Source organism: Oreochromis aureus, linkage group 15 (assembly GCF_013358895.1).
Source record: "Oreochromis aureus strain Israel breed Guangdong linkage group 15, ZZ_aureus, whole genome shotgun sequence".
In the NCBI taxonomy this organism is placed as follows: domain Eukaryota; kingdom Metazoa; phylum Chordata; class Actinopteri; order Cichliformes; family Cichlidae; genus Oreochromis; species Oreochromis aureus.
In genome coordinates, this window is record NC_052956.1 from 20394311 (window position 1) to 20414736 (window position 20426).

The 20426-nt window shown below is 39.1% G+C and overlaps 1 protein-coding gene and 1 pseudogene across 1 annotated transcript; one reads left to right on the top strand and one right to left on the bottom strand.

The window, feature by feature from the left end:
* Nucleotides 1–1618: 1618 nt before the first annotated feature.
* Nucleotides 1619–11992, bottom strand: LOC120433209 (annotated as a pseudogene).
* A 2978-nt stretch (nucleotides 11993–14970) lies between these two features.
* gpr31 (G protein-coupled receptor 31) lies at nucleotides 14971–19422 on the top strand. The gene is made up of 2 exons (XM_031756300.2): nucleotides 14971–15779; nucleotides 16027–19422. Exons 1-2 carry the CDS (start codon nucleotides 15255–15257, stop codon nucleotides 16441–16443), a joined length of 942 nt encoding a protein of 313 aa, XP_031612160.1. The 5' UTR covers nucleotides 14971–15254; the 3' UTR covers nucleotides 16444–19422.
* The last annotated feature ends 1004 nt before the right edge of the window (nucleotides 19423–20426 follow it).

The following is a 20426-nucleotide window of genomic DNA, read 5'->3' on the forward strand; positions in this document are numbered from 1 at the left end:
AAGACTTTGGAGTCAGACCTGTTACAGATCGTCAACCTTTCTTTAATTTCAGGTGTTTTTCCAGAACCACTAAAAACTGCTGTAATTAAACCTATACTGAAAAAGGACAATCTTGACAAGACACAAATGAACAACTACAGGCCGATCTCAAATCTCCCATTTCCAAGTAAGATCATTGAAAAAGCAGTTTCTCAACAGCTCAATTACTTCTTAACACAGAATAACTGCTATGATGCCTTTCAGTCAGGTTTTAGACAGAACCACAGCACTGAAACTGCTCTGACCAAAGTGTTTAATGACATATGTCTGAATACAGACAGTGGAAAAATGTCAGTCTTAGTTTTACTGGATCTCAGTGCAGCATTTGATACAGTTGACCACAACATATTACTCAAACGACTGGAGAACTGGGCAGGTCTTTCAGGAACTGTACTAAACTGGTTCAAAACATACTTAGAAAACAGGAAATACTTTGTATCAATAGGTAACTTCACATCTGAGCAGACAAGTATCACATGTGGAGTTCTCCAAGGTTCCATTTTGGAATCTCTTTTGTTTAACATTTACATGCTCCCACTAGCACAGATTATAAAGAACAACAAAATAAACTATCACAGCTATGCAGATGACACACAAATATATATCACAATGTCACCAGGAGACCGAGACACTGTACAGGCTCTTGGTAAATGCATTGAGGAAATTAATGACTGGTTGTGCCACAATTTTCTACAGCTAAACAAAAACAAAACTGAAGTAATAGTCTTTGGAGCCAAAGAAAAACGATTACAGGTCACCAAAGAACTTCAGTCTATACACCTGAAAACCACCAACCAGGCGAGAAATTTAGGTGTAGTGATGGACGCAGTTTGACTGTTTTTCTAAACTTAGAAAAACACATTAGGACAATAACAAAGTCAGCTTACTATCACCTCAAGAATATTTCAAGGATAAAAGATCTGATGTCTCAACAGGACCTGGAAAAACTAGTCCATGCATTCATCTTTATTAGGCTTGATTACTGTAACAGCATCTTTACAGTTCTACCTAAAAAATCAGTCAGACAACTACAGCTCATTCAGAACTCTGCTGCTCGAGTCCTCACTAAGACCAAAAAAGTGGACCACATCAGTCCAGTTCTGAGGTCTTTACACTGGCTGCCTGTCCGTCAGAGGATAGACTTTAAAGTTCTGATCCTGGTCTATAAAGCTCTGAACGGTTTAGGACCAAAATACATCAGTGACCTCCTGACCCAGTATGGACCTTCCAGATCCCTCGTGTCATCTGGATCCGGTTTTTTATCAGTTCCCAGAGTCAGAACCAGACATGGAGAAGCTGCATTCAGCTTTTATGCTCCATATATCTGGAACAAACTCTCAGAAAGCCTCAGATCAGCTGAAACACTCAGTTTATTTAAATCCAGGTTGAAGACTCACCTGTTCTCAGCTGCATTTGAATAAAGCAGCAAATCCACACTGTTTTACTTTTAAGCTTAAATTTTAAAACGTACTCTTTTTTTTTCCATTTTAAATCATGGGTTTTATTTGTTTCTGTTTTTTAATGTCTCTGTAAAGCACTTTGAATCACCTTGCTGTTGAATTGTGCTATATAAATAAACTTACCTTGCCTTGCCTTTGACAAAGTTCCAGCTGGGATAACCACATTTATTCAGGGCTTTCTTGATGTGATGTTCTTCTGTTTTCCAGGCCACTGTCTCTGTGGGGATGGTGTTCGCTCTATGTTGTAGTGTCCTAATAAAACCCAGTTTGTGCTCCAGTGGGAGATGACAGTCAAACTTTAAATACTGATCCATATGTGCAGGTTTACGGTACACATCAGCTTTTAGATGTCCCCCATTACTGATGGAGATCTCACAATCTAAAAAGGCTAACCTGCCACTTTTCATATCCTTCCTGGTGAATTTGATGTGTTGGTCCACCAAGTTAATGTGATCTGTGAATTGTGGTACGTCCTGAGATTTGATTTTCACACAGGTGTCATCCACATACCTGAACCAATGACTTGGTGGTGTTCCAGGGTAGGATAGAAAAGCCATCTTTTCCATTTCGTCCATGTACAAATTGGCCACAATGGGTGAAACTGGGGAACCCATGGCACACCCATGTTTCTGCTGTTAGTACTGACACTTGTATGTGAAGTAGGTGGAATTAAGACACAGTTCCAAAAGCAAACACACTTGGTCGATGCTGAGAGTGGTCCTGTTGCTGAGGTTGGGGTCATCCTGTAATCTCTTACGAACTATCTCCAACCCTTCCATGACTGGAACGCAAGTGAAGAGAGATGTAACATCGTACGAGACCATTGTTCCATCTGCCTCCATAATGACATCTCTCACCTTCTTAACAAAATCTAAGGTGTTCTGGATGTGGTGTTCAGAGCTGCCTACCAACAGGGTGAGGATCGAAGCCAGAAACTTTGAGATGTTATAGGTGACCGAGTTGATCATACAGATAATTGGTCTTAAACGTGCACCCTGTTTAATGGTAAAATGGTAAATGGCCTGTATTTGTATAGTGCTTTACTTAGTCCCTATGGACCCCAAAGCGCTTTGCACTACATTCAGTCATCAACCCATTCACACACACATTCACACACTGGTGATGGCAAGCTACATTGTAGCCAGAGTTGCCCTGGGGCGCACTGACAGAGGCGAGGCTGCCGGACACTGGCACCACCAGGCCCTCTGACCACCACCAGTAGGCAACGGGTGAAGCGTCTTGCCCAAGGACACAACAACCGAGACTGTCGGACCCGGGGACGGGCCGGCAGCCTTCCAATTACAAGACGAACTGCCAACTCTTGAGCCACGATCACCTCTGTTTATGTATCTTTGGTAAACCATACAGATTTGGTGTAGATTTCCCTGGGTATAGCCTATGGTATGAGGTCCGGTCGATAGCATTGTCTTGTTCTAACTGCTTCAGACAGTAGCTGTGTCCCAAAACCTAGGCCGCATCCTTCGGAGGACCCAGGCTTCACGGTCTATGTGGGCCGGGTCCATCGAAGACCGAGAAGGACGGAAGTGCGAGGCTGTGAAATGGGACAGTCTTGCCTTCAGGTTTGCATCACCAGCTGTCTCGGACTCTCGGTGGAGTTTAATAAACTCAGCCGTCTGCTCCTTCCTATCTAAAAAATAACAGGACACTGCCGGAAATTCTTGACCATCTCACACTTCTGTTTAATCAGTTTTCTGTTTGATGTTTATTCAGCTGTGTGAAAACCCTGGAGGAACCTACCCGATGGATTAATAAAGTTTTATATAATCTAATCTAATCTAATCTAATCTAATCTAATAACTTCTAATAACTTAACCTGAGTAGCGAAAGACCGCAGGGGTCTGAAAACGATGAAGCTGGAAGTCCGCTGTTTTCGCTGGCTGTTGAACTGACTGTTGAACCCCCCTGCTAGCTATCGAGCGGGTGGGTAACAGACGTCCCTGCTTTCTCTGCTTGGGTGAGCATTCTGTCAGACAAATTTTTCACCCACTGGTCCACATCCTCAGTGTGGCATCCTTCTTCTCCTCTGGCCGCTGAGGACACTGTCTGTATCTTCCTGTGGTTTCTGACGCACAACAAGTACGTCAAACTTCCTTTGTTGCCTGGTCTTAGACTTCTCATGCTGTGCTAGACGAGTCTTCTCAGTGAATTCAAACACCTTTTTGAGAATATTCTCATCTAGAAGCATTGTAAGTCTCTGTCGGATCCACTCCACTTTAAATTTTAGCAAGTCAATGGTAAAATCTGAGCAGCTGGTGCTGTGCCTTATGTAGGCTTTTGGTTGCTCAGAGGCCCTTAACTGAAGAGCTCATTTGCAGACTTTTAGGAGTAATCCTGTTTATGTCGGCATCTGAGGCTGAATCTCAGGTGGTTCCTGTAATCAGCCATCTTACGTGCTGTTTGCTCATACTGACATACAAGCTTTAGCCAGTCCTTGCCAAAGTGGGTTGAAATGGCTTGATGCATGCTGAGTCATCCAGGTAAGGAAATCCCAAAAGGTTGATTCTGTTTATCTGGACGTAGCATTTTCAGTGGGAGACATGTTTCGTCAGTCCAAGTGACTTCTTCAGCCACTTTGATCAGTGGTTGTTGATCAATGGTCATGACAATTTGCATATTTATGATCAAGGAACTGACTTTATATCCCATTGTTCATTCAGTGGGCTAGTTTCAGTTATTGTGCAAATGTACTCTTTATAAGGTTGGGGAAACCTGGAGTCAAGCCATAAACCAAGCGACAGATGCACCATTGCCTCGACAGCTGCATTGTTATATCAACCCCCCAATTGTACAGGGAGAACAATAGTGGTGAGAGGACACATCCTTGAGAGGCACCAATACTGAGGGACCGAGTTTTAGAGGTGATCTCCCCCAGCCTCACTTGCTGCGTCCTGTCTGTCAGGAAGCTGGTGATCCACTGACAGATAGCTGGTGACACGCTGAACTGGGAGAGTTTGAAGGAGAGAAGTTCAGGCGCAATAGTATTAAATGCCAAACTAAAGTCCACAAACAGGACCCTGGCACAAGTTCCCTGGGCGGTCAAGATGTTGCAGGATGTAATGCAGTCCCATGTTCACTGCATCATCCACCGACCTGTTTGCCTGGTAGGAAAACTCCAGGGGGTCCAACTGGTGGCCTGTAATGTGCTTCAGATGGGCTAACACCAGGCGTTCAAAGGATTTCATGACCACAGACGTCAAGGCGACAGGTCTGTAATCATTCAGTCCTATAATGGTGGGCTTCTTGGGGACCGGGATCTTGGTGGAGCATTTGAAGCAGGAGGGGACTTCACACAGCTCCAGGGATCTATTGAAGATGCAGGTAAAGATGGGAGCCAGCTGTTCAGCACACGTTTTGAGGCAGGAAACATCGTCTGGTCCCGGGGCTTTCCTGGGCGTCTGTTTCTGAAACAGTCGGCTCACATCCTGAGTGTGGATTCTGAGTTCCAGGGAGGAGGAAAGGGGGGTGAGAGGTGTGATGGAGGTCGTTGAGTCTGGATTAGGGAGGGGGAGGGGGGAGGGGTGAGAGGTGTGTTGGGGGTCAATGTCTCTGGGGAGGGGTGAGAGTCTGTCCGTCTTAAACTTATAGTAGAATGCATTCAACTCATCAACAGGTCTTTGTTTGCTTAACAAGGGGTGGGGGGCATCTGGTGATGTCCTGTAGGCCCTTCTGCACTGACGCAGGGTCGTTGGCTGAGAGCTGTTCTTTCAGCTTCTGGGAGTAGAGCCTTTTAGCCTCTTTGATTTCCCTGGTCAGTGTGCTCCTGGCTTGCTCTTACAGGGCCCTGTTACCGCTTCTGTAGGCGTCCTCCTTGGCCTTACGAAGATGTTGGAGTTTAGGAGTGAACTATGGTTTATTGTTGTTGTATGTGCAAAAGGTCTTGGTAGGCACACACACATCTTCACAAAAACTGATATATGATGTCACAGTGTTCATCAGCTCATCCAGATTTTTTTTTTTTTTTTTTTTTTTTTTTTTTTTTTAGCACACACACATATATATATATTTTTTTTACAACAAAATGTACCTGAAAAGGAGTGGGATGAAGAAAACTTATTAAATCCCACCCCTATATTCACTTATCAACAAAAACAATAAAGTTCCCGCAGCTACGCCCAAGCAAAACAAATAGAACCTTCATAACTGGATACAGAATATATTAATTATAAATTGCATTACCACAGGTAACAGGCAATAATAATAACAAGTAACAAACACACATACATATACATACATACATATATATCTACACACACATGTACATATATATACATACACACACACAAACTTTTTTTTTTTTTTTTTTCTTTTCCCCTTGGAATCCATGCCAGCAATGGTAAGAGAACAGACATTTCAGAGCACACTAACACCATCATTGATTATACTGTGACCAGACCAACTGTTTGTAGAGAAATTTAAATCTATGAATATCTTTGCATTGTTTCAGTTGTAAACTCAGACTGTTCCAGATTTTCACACCACATACAGACACACAAAAACCTTTACGGGTTGTTCGAGTTCTGGGTAATTTGAATTGTCCAAAGCCTCTCACATTATAAGCCCTTTCTCGAATTTCAAATATAGATTGTAAATTTGCAGGTAGAAGTTTATTAAAGGCTTTGTATAAGATTATGGATGTATTGTAATTAACCAGATCCTGGAATTTAAGTAACTTTGCCTGAAGAAAGAGTTTGTGAGTATGATCTAGATAACCAGCCTTGTGAATAATACGCAGTGCTCGTTTCTGTACTGTGACTAATGGATTAGTTGTGTTTTTATATGTGTTTCCCCACACTTCCACACAATATGTAAAATATGGAAGAACCAGAGTACAGTACAGAGTACGAAGTGCATCTTTATCAAGGTATGGTTTCACTTTATTCAAAACTGCGAGGCTTCTGGAAATTTTGGTTTTATGTGTCTGACGCGGGTTTCCATGAAATTTTGTTATCAATTATGACTCCCAAAAATTTGTTTTCACTCACATTATCAATGGGTACACCTTCTATAGTAATTGGTAATTCTATATTATATTTTAAATTACCAAAAAACATTGCCTTAGTTTTATTTATATTTAATGATAATTTATTTATATCCATCCATTTTTTTATTAATTTTAGCTCCCTGTTTACAGTCATTACAAGATCAGTATAATCATCGCTACTGAAAAATATGTTAGTATCATCTGCGAACAGTATGAGTTTAAGTACCTGAGAAACATCAAAAATATCATTTATGTAAACATTGAAAAGTTTTGGTCCCAACACTGACCCTTGGGGAACACCACATGTAATACCAAGTTTATTTGAGTGGTAATGCCCTATGCTAACATATTGTTCCCGACCCGTTAGGTAACTTTTTAACCAGTTTCCAGCTTTCCCTCGAACACCATATCTTTCCAATTTATCCAATAAGATTGAGTGATTGATTGTGTCGAAGGCCTTCTTGAGATCAACAAAAATACCAACTGCATATTTATTTTTATCCAGTGCATTGGTAATTTCTTCTACTGCCTCAATTATCGCCATAGAAGTGGTTCTTTGCGTTCTGAAACCATACTGACCAACATTTATTATTTTATGTTTTTCAAGGAATTTTTCTAATCTTGAATTAAAAAGTTTTTCTAAAATTTTTGAGAATTGAGGCAGTAGTGAAATAGGCCTATAATTGGTAAAACTGTGTTTGTCATTACTTTTGTATAGTGGTATTACTTTTGCAATTTTCATTTTTTTCGGAAAACAACCAGACTGAAATGATAAATTACAGATATATGTTAAGGGACTAGCAATGTTCAGAATAACCTGTTTAACTACAGACATATTTATGTCATGATAATCCATTGAAGACTTGCTTTTACATTTTAATGTGATATTTATTACTTCTTGCTCATTTGTAGCTGAAAGGAACAGTGAAAAGGGATTTGATTTTATATTACTGATATTTTCATTGTTTTGACACGGGATGTCCGCTGCTAGTTCAGGGCCAACATTTATAAAAAATTTATTGAACCCATCAACAATGTTACTCATGTTATAATTTACACCATTTGCATCAATGAAATATTCAGGATATGATGTTCCAGAAGATCCTTGTTTAATTAAGTTATTTAACACATCCCAAGTTCCTTTTATATTGTTTTTATTTTCATATAATCTTCTTCTATAATAAAGTTGTTTACTCGTTCTTATAATATCAGTCAATTTATTTCTATATGCTTTATATCTTTGTTCCACTTCTTTTGTTTTTACTTTGATGAACTGTTTATACAGATTGTTTTTCTTTTTGCATGCATTGATAATTCCTTTTGTGAGCCAAGGACTTTTTATCTTTTTTTCTTTGTCCTGTATTCTTTTACAGGACAATGTTTATTGTACAACATAGTGTAAATATCTAGGAAATTTTCATAAGCCTTGTCCACCTCTGACTCTTCATACACCGAACTCCAATCTTGTTGCGCTAAATCGAAATTGAAGGCATGAATTGCTTCTTCATTTATTGTTCGCTTTGCTATCGTAATCTTGGTATCTATTATTTTTTTTAAATCACAGTCATACAAAGTAAAAACTGGTAAGTGGTCAGTTATGTCACAGACAAGCAGGCCACTATTAATTTGGAAATCCATGACATTAGTAAAAATGTTGTCAATAATAGTGGCGCTATGTGATGTTATTCTGCTTGGCTTTGTTATTGTTGGATAGTGATAAGCTGTACATCGTGTCAGAAAAGTCATCAATGGCTTTTAACCTTGTTGGGTTTAGCAAATCAATATTAAAATCACCGCAGATGAATAGTAATTTTTGGTTCACCAAAGAAAACACTTTTTCTATCCATTCATTAAAAATGTCAATACTTGAACTGGGTGTCCGATATATACAACTAATTATAACACTTTTCAGATGCAGCTTCAAAAACAGTCCAATCAGTGCAGTCAAAACTGTCCTGCAGTTCCTGCTTTGCTGCGTTAGTTCACTTCTTCACAGTTTTGACTACAGACTTGGCACCTTTTAGTTATTGCCTATAAACTGGAATAACATGGACCAGGCAGTGATCAGAATGTCCCAAAGCTGCCTGGGGGACAGAGCAATAGGCATCTTTTAATGTGGTGTAACAGTGGTCCAGTGTGATGTTGTCCCTGGTGGGGCAGTCTATATGCTGTCTATATTTAGGAAGTTCGTGGTTTAGATTTGCTCTTTTAAAATCCCCAAGGACAATTGTAAAGGAATTGGTGGATTTTCTTTCCATGGTGGTAATCTGGTCAGCCAGCTCGCACAGTGTTGTTCGGGTTGGCCTGAGGAGGGATGTAAACTCCAACCAGCATGAAGGAAGAAAACTTTTCTTTTGTATATCCATCGTATTTAGATCATCTATTTCTTTCTTAAGTTTTATTATGTCACATTTAATATCATCATCCAGCGTCACAGAATGTAGATGTTGTAGCTCTAACAATTTGTCTTCCAATTGACACCTTGATTTTTTCAGGTAAGAGGATATACTAATTATTTTTCCTCTAATCACTGCCTTCAATGCATCCCATAATATTCCTGGAGATACCTCTTTATTTTCATTATACTCTAAATAGGTTTCTATTTCCTCTTTTAAACTATCTTTAATATTTGGATAGTTTAAAATGTTTGTATTCAGCCTCCATAAGGTTGTTCTTTTTTTGCTATTCAGGCAGATCTCAAGATAAACCGGGTTATGATCTGAGATGGTACAAGCACCTATTTCACAGCTTTTAATTCTAAATAGATCATTCTTAAACATGACAATATAATCTAGCCTAGAATATACATTGTGTGGAATTGAGAAGTGGGTATACTTTCTATCATTTGGGTGAAAATCTCTCCACACATCTAGTAGTCCAAAATCGTCCATAAAGTGCACCATTCTTCTTCCAAAACTCCTCTGATCGCCTTTTCCATTTGAAGAGTCTAGTTTAGCATTTAATGTGATGTTAAAGTCACCACCGCAAATGAAAATTCCCTGACTCCTTGTTGTTGCCAAATTCAAAATCTGCCCATATAAGGACCAATCACTGCCTGGGGGAATATACACATTTAAGACAGTAATCATTATACCCTGAATTTTACCCGTTATTTTACCAGTTATCAATATATATCTGCCTTCCTCTTTATGTTCCGAAATATGTTCATAGTTCAAAGCTGAGGATATCAAAATTGCCACCCCCTCTTCGCCTCCCAGAACTATGGGAGGAATAGAAGACATGTTTGAAACCTAATTTGTTAAGTTTTGCATGATCTTTGTCAGCTAGATGTGTTTCCTGCATCAGAACAATTTGGGCTTTATCCCTTTTAAACTTGGATAAGGCTTTCCACCTTTTCACAGGACTATGTAAGCCATTGATTGCTTTGTAATACTTTAAGGCTGACAAAGCTTTGAGGCTTTAGAAGTGACAGCACCTCCAGACAGACATAATATTTTGATTGTCAGGGATAAGTTCACCTGCAACGTGCAACCCTTTAAATCTCTATTAAAATCACTGACAGCTACAATTTTGTTATACCAAGAGGCTGTTTGCTTGGACTAAATCTTTGCCTGTCACATAAGAATTGCTGTTACCACGCCTACTTACACTAAATTTCAAAGCTGCTATGTTAATTATCTCCAGTCTGACAGGCAGCAACTTGTCCAGCTAAGTACCAACAGCTGAAAACACACAAAGTAATCATCAGTAGATAAGACTGCAGACTAATGCCAGAATGTAATTTAATCTCAATACTCAGTTATTTCAAATAAACACAGAAAACCAATTATAAACAGATGGTCTTTGACAGGTTAAATGAGGATTAGTCATCAGTGGTAATTTCCCAAATGAAAGGAAGTGAACTATCAGCTTCCACATTATTGTCATATTTTTAACTCTTGCACTGAAAAACTAAATTTAATGTGAAAGAACTGTTGAGGTACAGAGATCCTTAATGCAATCGACCATGCATCAGTGGTACCAATTCTGCAACCCACACACTGAAGGAATTAGCAGGGTTCACTGCTCAAAGAATACTAAAATTAGCTTTTCATCAATGCAGGATAGTAAATAATTATTGAGGTATGCCTCAGATATACTGCAGTTTCACAAGGTTTCCCTCTGTTATGCATCAAAAGGTCATACAAGGTGTTTCAAAAGCCCAGCGGGAGAGTTGGTGTTGTGAAACAGGCTTCTTTAACCAGTGTGAAGCAGTTTGCTAAGCAATGGTGCAGAATAGCTGTCAAACCAATAGTTTGTGGCATAAAGAATGTACAGGTGTGGTTTCATTCATTTAACCAAGAATTTTACATGACAACAAAAACTAATAATTGCAGCATTGTTAAAAGCTACTTAAGTGTATAACAATGTTATATATATATATATATATATATATATATATATATATATATATATATATATATATATATATATATATATATATATATATATATATATATCTCATTAGTTGTATCATTTTCCTGATTCTACAATAAACTGCCCTTTTGAGTTGATTCCTGTGTTGTGAGTCCTGCATTTTGAGTCCTCACCTCCTGCCTGCACACAGCGATTCCTGACATCCGCGCTTTGTGTTTACGTCCCTTTTGCACTAGATTCTGAAGTGGCAGGTTTTATCTCTCTCCAAACAATATTGACTGAACCTGCAGCAAAAGAAGATCCAAACTAGGCTTCACATTTCGCTTCACATAAACATCGTCATGAATTCCCTCTTACTTTTACTGATTCGCTTCCAACACAATAAAATCTCACTTCAGGCACATCTCCCTCTCTCTCTCTCTCTCTCTCTCTCTCTCACTCTCTCTCTCTCAGTGTACTTCAAGAACAGTTTCCCATTTAAAAATCTCTGTTTTCTGCATTATTCGCTTGCTTATTACGCACAAATCTACTGTTGTTTACAATTTGTAACTTTGCTTTGCTTCACTTCAGCAGCATCAGGTAATGTTCATCGAATCAAATCGAATCATGGATCGAATCGATTCGGGACCTTGTGAATCGGAATCGAATCGATCTAGAAATCAGTGACGATACCCAGCCCTACAAGGCAGCTCTCTTTTTTGTTACTATGTGACCTGCAAGTCTGCAACAGTCTCTCACATGGGACAGAAGTGGCAGGACTAATCAAATACTTGCGGGCCAGGACAGTCAGCTGTGGGTGCGTCCCTGCTCGACTGGACCACCACTGCAGAGGGCAGTCTTTCTCGCTGATGGTGGATTCTGCTCTGTACAAACTCAGGGCCCTGTTACACAGGGCTTCCTCATCTGAATCAGAGTCTGAAGACAATGAAGAGAGGAGGAGGCTCTTTGTCTTTGTAGGCTCCTTTGTGGTGGCATCTTTACACTGTACCTGCAGCAGGGCCTCAAGGCTGCTCCAAACCTCTTCTCGCTCTCCCCTTGCAAGACACTTTAAATCAGGGGTCTCAAACTCATCATTCGTCATTAGGAAGACTCTATAGCAACGGTTCCCAACCATTTTTCCGCCACGACCGGTTTAATGTCAGACAATATTTTCACAGACCGGCCTTTAAGGTGTCGCGGATAAATACAACAAAATAAAATGATACGACCAAGACAAAAACTGTGGCATTTTCTAAATATAATAATAAACGCAAATTTACTGTTTTATTGTGTAACTTTATTAGCAGCGTCCTCCTGAAATGCGCCAACAACACTGAGAGTAACATCCTCCTCTCTGCCCCGTAATGCTCTCTGGACGCTATGGTAACACATAAATATTTCTTTCAAAATAAGATACACAACTACAACACGGGAAAAGACCCAGGGAAACCAAGTTAACGATAAAAACCTTGAAAACCGGTACCCCGGTACCGGTCCATGGCCCGGGGGATGGGGGCCGCTGCTCTATAGAATTTGACTGCATGCTGAGATGGCAATTCAGCCATTTGATTCATGTTACAGCAGCTCATGAGTAAATGAAAATGGTGCAATAAAAGTACTTTTAGAAGTAAATTTTTGCAAACATTAACATTTACTTAAATTTACTGAAGTAGAGTTAGGGGTTGCCACTTCAGCATGCAGGGTTAACTCTGGTTTTTCTGTTCTGAAAAAGGCCTTTTTCAGGGAACACAAAATGGGTTAACAATTTAAAGCTGTTCTGCAGCAATGGTGGTTGACCAAGCCTTAAAAGCTGGTTCTACTAATTCCTACACGTGTTTCAAATTGCCTGGATTACTCTGCCTGCATAAAAGTAATGTTGGAACACACCTTGGTACCATATGTTCGTGAGCACCAGTAGAACAGTATTGTACTGCAGAAAGTAGTGTGACGCTACAAAAATGGTGAGAAAAAGGCAATTAACAATGGAAGAGAGAAAGACCCTCATAACATTTAAAAATTTAGGTCTTTCTTCCACAGAAATTGCAAAGAAAGTCAAGGTGTCACTGAGTACAGTTTCCTTCACAATCAAAAGCACTCAGAAACTGGGGCAAACTCTGACAGGAAAAGGTCTGGCAGACCCAAAGCCACAGTTGAATCAGAGGACAGGTTTCTGAGAGTTAACGGCTTACGTGATAGGTGGCTCACAGGACAACCATTTCAAGCACAGCCTTAATAGTGGTCGTAGTAAGCAAGTCTCAGTTTCAACTGTGAAGAGAAGACTTAGAGCTGCAGGTTTGACAGGACGAGTTGCAGCAAGAAAGCCATTGCTAAGATGTCAGAATAAGACAAAGAGGCTTGCCTGGGCCATGAAACACTGTCATTGGACTACTGAAGACTAGAAGAAGGTATTATGGACTGAATCAAAATTTGAAATCTTCGGTTCACCACGCAGGATCTTTGTATGCCATTGAGTAGGTGAAAGGATGGTTCCAAAGTGTGTGGCATCAACTGTCAAACATGGAGGAGCAAGTTTGATGGTCTGGGGCTGTCTTGCTGAATCAAAAGTCGGTGACTTGTACAGTGTGAGAGGCACCCTGAATCCTCCCTTAGTTATGTTGCAATAGGTGTAGGCTGCTGGGGGATTCCCATCATGCACTGAGTATCTTCTTTAGTCACCTTTCTCACTATCTATGTGTTAATAGACCTGTCTGCATTGAGTCATACTTGCTATTAATCTCTGAATATCTTCCACAGCTCATCTTTTGTCCTCTCTTCCTTCTCTCACGCCAACCGGTCGCGGCAGATGGCCGCCCCTCCCTGAGCCTGGTTTTGCCGGTTTCTTCCTGTTAAAAGGGAGTTTTTCCTTCCCACTGTTGCCAAAGTGCTTGCTCATAGGGGGCCATATGATTGTTGGGGTTTTCTCTATATGTATTATTGTAGGGTCTACCTTACAATATAAAGCACCTTGAGGCGACTGTTGTTGTGATTTGGTGTTGTATAAATAAAATTCAATTGAATTGAATATAATCAAACTAATCAATGTTAGTTTAAGTACAACATTACAACTGAATGCTAGTGGACTCAGAAGTGGGCTTGAAAATCTGGAAACAGCAGATAGATTGTTAACGTCTGACAGGCTACAAATATTGATTAAAAAGCGATGATCACGTGGTTTTACAGTATTGCTTTTAATATTTTATAAAAGCAGAAGCGTCTACATCTAAGTTCTCTATTGCTGTCTACAGTGTTCTCTCTTTCAAGATACTTTTATCATAAGAACATCAGGCCTTAATTTTTTAAATGTTTTTTAAAAAAAGAAAAATTAAAGATAGTAAAACAAAGTTAAAAGACTATTTAAAACGGTCTTTCACCCAGTCTTGTTAAAATCAAGAATAGTATTGTTTTCACAACGACCCTGGAGGGAGAATCTGACTCTTTAGAGATGCTTGGACTTGCTGAAGCAGTGAAGGCATGCAGAGCAGAGTGAGGCCTAAGGCCAATACACCCCCCACCCACCCCCACCCCGTGTTTTCCCCCAGACATCCCCAAGCAGCATTTTTAGCATCTGCATAGGAGGCCTGCACTTTTAAAAGTGACACAAACGCAAAAATCTATGAGCTGAGATGCTTGACAGCTGTCATTCTAGATAAACTAAGTGACACAGTAGCTTCGGAGATTTACTGAACTCCCACAAAGGCAAGATGGTTAATTCTTTCTCAAGAACCTGAAATGTTCCCACAGTGTTTCCCCATACAGCTGTCACGCTGTCAAAAGTCAAGCTGGTGCTATCGTGCTTGTCTTAACGTGGTTACGCAGACCTTGTCAGGGCTTAACGAGGCTACACAGAAAGTTTGTTTACATGCCATGATTAAAAAACAAAGGTGCTTTTGCTTCGTAGTTAGATGTTTGAATTGTTTGTATTCTATATTCTATATCTATTTTATAAGTGAGTTTTGGTCTATGTAAGTCCCATTGGTCTAACAGTGCAATAACAGCTGGTGACTCACCCCCTCATGCAATAAGGAGGAGCTACAAACTGGGGGCAGAGCAGCAGTACAAAAGAGATGCCTACTGTACCCTGAACACTGATATTACTTCCAGATTTGACTGGAACTGGTACTGACTATCACCTGAAAGGACATAAAGTAGCAGTGACTCAAGGACTGAAAGAAGAAACTTAAAGTTTTAAAAAGGACCAAAACTAAAGACTGAGGAAACCTGTTTGACAGGATTTTTTCTGTTTTGATTGCAGGGTGGAACTCGATCTTTGAAGTGATTTCCTCTTCACTTTAGAGACAATGCTTTGCTCTATGCTTCCAGGGTAGAATCTGTTTCTGTTTTCAAGCTTGGAATTAATATTTGCCGACCCTCAGGCAAGTTGTTTTTTGACTGCTAAAATGGAAAACACCAATAGAACTGAAAAATCCGATGAAACTGCAGAGATGCAACTGTACAAGTTCTATGCAGCTGCAGTAATTGTGATTTTTATCTTGGCTTTGCCTCTGAATGCATCTGTCATCCACCTCTTTATTTTCAAGCTCAGGTTTTGGAAATCCAACACAAATATCTTCCTTTTCAACCTGGTTTTGGCTGACATCCTCCTGCTGATCTGGTTGCCCATAAAGGCATATGCCTTCATCCAGGGATCTAGAAAGAGTGACAATGACGCTGTCTGCAAAGCCATGCTTTTCATGTTGTTTTTAAACCGTGGAGCTAGCATCGCCTTCCTAACAGTGATTTCCATCCATCGGTATTTTCATGTGGTGCACCCTGGTCGAAAAAGTGTCCTAAAAGCGCTTAAGAAATCTCCACAGATCTCTGTCCTCATCTGGGTGCTGCTTCTGCCTCTCACCATCCCCACCATGCTCAAAAACTTTGACAGCTGTGACAGCCTCCATAAAGTAAATGCCACCCTGATCAAGGTAAAGTTTACATGTTTGATGCCTTATTCTCTCTTACTGTAGACAACACATGGATAAATTAAGATCATTGTGTCTTAATCCTTATAACAGTCTAATAAGAGTTTAATTTTGTTTAAAACCAAACAATTTTTCAGTACCTTTACTAATGTTTTAAATCTAAGAATCCTCCACAGCAGTCATGCAAAGTGATTTTTAAACAGAGGTTAGACTGCTGACATTCCCTTTTATTTTTATCCCCCTATCTAAGGATGTGGTGGATGGCATCAGAGAGACTGTAATCTTTACTCAGATCCTGATCCCGTTTGTCATCCTGGTCTGCTGCACTGTGGGGATCGTCAACCGACTCAGGGAAAAAACAGTCGGGGATAGGACCAAGCTGAAGAGAGCGGTATTTCTGGTCACTGCTGTCATGGTGCTCTTTTCATTCTGTTTCCTCCCCTGCACCATAGCCAGGATGGTTCTGCTTATCATTCGGGTCAAAAATATGCCTGACATCGAGCACAAAGCTGAAGTGGCCTTTGACGGCCTCATGGTCCTCTCCTACATAGACTGTCTGCTCGACCCACTTGTGTACTGCTTCTCTAGCACCAAGTTTAAAGCACTTTATCTATCCAATTACTTCCCGTTTTTAGTAAAAGAAACTCCACGGGTCAGCTCAACATGAAAGACAGACAGAACTACAAACACTACTGTCATTTCAGGTTTATGAAAACAAAGAAGGGAGAGTTCCCATACAGAGTGTGGTTTCTCTCTATAGTAGCTGCAGGTTAAAAAAACATGGTTCAATGATTAAAATGTGTTATGAGGACAAGGCATATAAATATTTCAATTCCTACTTTCTTAAGATTTTCAAATATACAGAAGTAAAAAATGAAAAAAAAAATATTAGTTTATCAGCCCTATGGATATAGCACAGGGGTCAAAATTTAAAATTTCTCTGAGAGAATGCCTCCCACCCAAAGTATGCATATCTGTTCTTCCTGTTTGGCTTGGACAGTGAAGGAATTCCTGTCAAAAATACATTCTGTCAAATTATACCAACACAGCTTTTATCTAACCCACAACAGTGAAACGAGTTTTTGTTTTTCACAGCATCTGTTAGATGACATTTAGGGGATGGTCAGTCTGCAGGTGATTAATACATCATCTTAAAAGTACATATAGGGAAATTTTCATGACAGGGGATTTAATATGCTAATTTCCAGCTCCTAACAGTTCAATATAATAATTCTTTTTTATATTTATATTTATTTTTTCTTATACTAGGCCATGTAGCAGACATTCAGTTTATCCACAGTCAGAAGTAAGTCTCGCTCTCAGTCATGTATCTTCTGATTGGCTTCACATCATCAAATGGTGGAATGAGAAGGATCTACACAATTTTAGGCAGGTGGCTTTAACATTGTGGCTGGTCAGTACTGAACTGTTTGTGATGTGTGTATAGAGATATGTATATATATTCATCCTGAAATTATTTCTAGTAAATGGATTACGGTATGTTGGGAACACCTTGATGATACCACCTTGAAAGCTCTGCTCATAAAGTGCCACACCCACAAATGACTCTTACAACGTAAAACGTGAGTCATACACTCAACTTGAACTAATCTTCACCTTGACTTAGTCCCAGAAATCCTAGCATTTCTATATAAGTCACATGGGTGAAATTACTCACCTTAATGACACCATCAGTAGATGTAGCGCACCGAGTGAGGGTACGTCTGGTGTAACTGTCTGTCAGTAAATAGACACCTCCCTGATTTAAGTAGTCAATAAGCTGGAATCTGGTGAGTCTATGTTCTCTGCTTTCATCTACAATTTAAATCATCTGTGGGTTAACGATGAGTCACTGCAAGGTACAAACACTTATGCACTTATTTGGCATAGCAGTATTTGTTATAGTTCTTCATTGTAAGAAAATAATGAATAACTACAAGTGTAATAACAGAGTTAAATAACTCTTTTGAGTTGTGGGTAAAAAAACAAACTGAGGAGATTGATACATAAGCTAAGGCAAAAATGTAAGCTGAATATTTACATCTACCAATGTGACATCTGCTTTGCCTGACAACCACTAACTTACACAGTGTAAACAGGAAATAAATACCAAGTAAAGAGAGAATTGTATAGCTTGAGGTCAAAAATGGTATGACTTTAAATAATAAGGAGACAGAGTTAGAAGCAATAAAATATTCACACCCTGCAGTGATGACTTTGTTTACTTGTCTGAAAGTTGTGTAAATGTGATATTTTGAAAATATTATTTGTTTATCTGTGACCCTAATGAATTCAGTTGCAAAGTCAATATGCTTCATTCTTGTGTTACATTACCATTCAATCTGCATTTTACATTTAAAAAGTACATTAAGAAATCCACACTAAAAAATGGCCTTTTGATGGATGACTACAAACTCTGGACATAAAGAAAAGAGTAAAGGAGTCATAGGGAGTCCTTACCTTCCTTGAAAGGAATCTTTGCAGAGTCCTTATTATTTATTTCTGGCCTTTTGAAACAGATGGTTAAAAAACATTATTACCACCCTGCTAGCTTTCCTTTTGGGGCTGCCAATATTCAGGTTTTTTGGTATGCAGAAAAAAACAACAACATAATTCTCCCCATCAGCACAAATATGAATACAACCGTGCCTTTTTTGTGGATAAGAATTACATTATATTATTCAGATTTAAATCACTTTACAAAAAGTGACACTTATTGTTTTCTTAGAAATTCTGAATGTTTTCATACCCTCAATATATTGTAGCAGTAAATTAAGTTGTGAAAAAGACTAACACAAGTTGGCATTTTATATTTTTGTTTACATGAGGCATTTTGTAAATATTTTGTGTATTTTTACTTCTGCACCAACATGTTAATCTTCATTTTCCGCTGATGGCACATCAGAAATATTGGTGTACATGTATATGTGGATATATGTTAATATATTTGCATACAACAGCTAATTAAATTAACAAAAAGAAAACATTTCCATGATGTTCAGATGTGGGTGAAAACATACAGCTCCTCTCTGGGGTTATGAGTGAATGTAACTGTTGTGACAAGTGGCTCTATTAATTTATGCACAGAGGAAAAAAGTGTCAAAAAATTGCTGGTTCCACTCTTAACGGAAAGCTAAAAGCTTTTCAGTGTATATTTGTGACTGAAAATGATGGCACGGATGGAAAACTTCTGGAAGCCTTTAGTAACCACAAAAGACGACTATAATGTATCTAATGGTGAACTTTAAACTCAATCTGCCAAAATGATTCATAATTATTACCATTAAAACTTTTTCTTGGCCGTTTTGTCTCTCCCTGCACAAATACATTTGAATTCAGACTCAAGAAAAGAAGAGAGGCAGATCAAGGGATGCTGGGATACAAGCAGTCAGTGTGACACAGAAACATGTGGTTATGGCGTGTTGACAATCCAGGTCCAACACTGATGTGCCCGGACATGTTAACGCTAAATCTGGATCAGATAAGATATGCTGTTTTTTTTCCTGTGTAAAAAGACCAGTTCTGACAAGTTTTGGCAGACATCAACTTATAACACATTACATAGCTTTTACTGACAGAGATGACACTGGGATTTCTAAAGAAGTCAGACCATGTAAAGAAATAAGAAAGAGAAGAAACTGCGTCTGAGGGAAAAAAAATGACATTGAGATTTTAGACAGAAAAGGGAGAGATATGCCATTTACTGTTCACTGTATATAACTACGTACATTAATATTTTTTCTAATATAAATTTTGTTTTAAAAAAAAAGTTAATTTTTTCCTTTCATGTGACATGAAAACACTTTTTTATATTTTTGCGGCCAACATGTTGTGAAACTAATGACTGAGAGGGAACACAACTGTCACTTCATTAGTCGTGTCTCATTTTAACTGTTAGCAGTAGTTTGCACACCACGGCAGGTACTCCTAAATGTAAGTAGCATCTCAGCAGGTCAGTGCACTCAGCTTAGCCACAAAACAATACTCATTATTGATTCATGGAACATGATGAAAATCTAACCCAACAAGGTTTCTTCCCAGTCCCAAAATCTACTGAAAGAAGCTCGACCCACAGTGACATCGTTCAACATCCCACACAAGCCACAGAATTGCTGCCAACACCTTGGTGCCAATGAACAGAGAAAATCCTCTGAGATCCCACATGCATGTCCATACCCACATCTGTTAGAGCTGTTTTGGCAGTGGGATAGGGACCTGAAAAGTGTCAGGCTGCTGGTATTAACATTGTGTTTAATTTATAATTTAGATGTTGCCTGGTTAAGTAATACTGTTTGTTGCATTATCTGTACTCTATGAGATTAATGTTTATAAAACTAAATCTTTTTTTTTTTTTTTTTTAAACTAGCTTAAAATAAAGACAGACTCAGATGTAGGAATCATTGCAAAGCAGGGATAATTCACAATCAGACAGTCAACCGGTGGCTATGTTAGTGGCAGGCCTCTGGGTCCAGGCTTGTCCAAATATTTCCCTGTGCTCCTTTAACTGCAGTTTGTTACAGCTGTTTTGGATTCTTGTACATATGCTGTTCGAAGTTATTTAGTTTGTCTTGATGTAAGATGTTTGCTTTGTTATGCCTCATTTTATTTTGGCAGTCTTTTGTTCCTTGTGTTTTGCGTTTAGTTTTACTT

What these genes read in the sequence shown, in the direction of transcription:
- gpr31 (XM_031756300.2), top strand. Translation starts at nt 15,255, where the DNA reads ATGGAAAACACCAATAGAACTGAAAAATCCGATGAAACTGCAGAGATG. An exon ending in TAAATGCCACCCTGATCAAG is followed by an intron (nt 15,780 to 16,026) that starts GTAAAGTTTACA and finishes CCCCTATCTAAG; the next exon opens with GATGTGGTGGATGGCATCAG.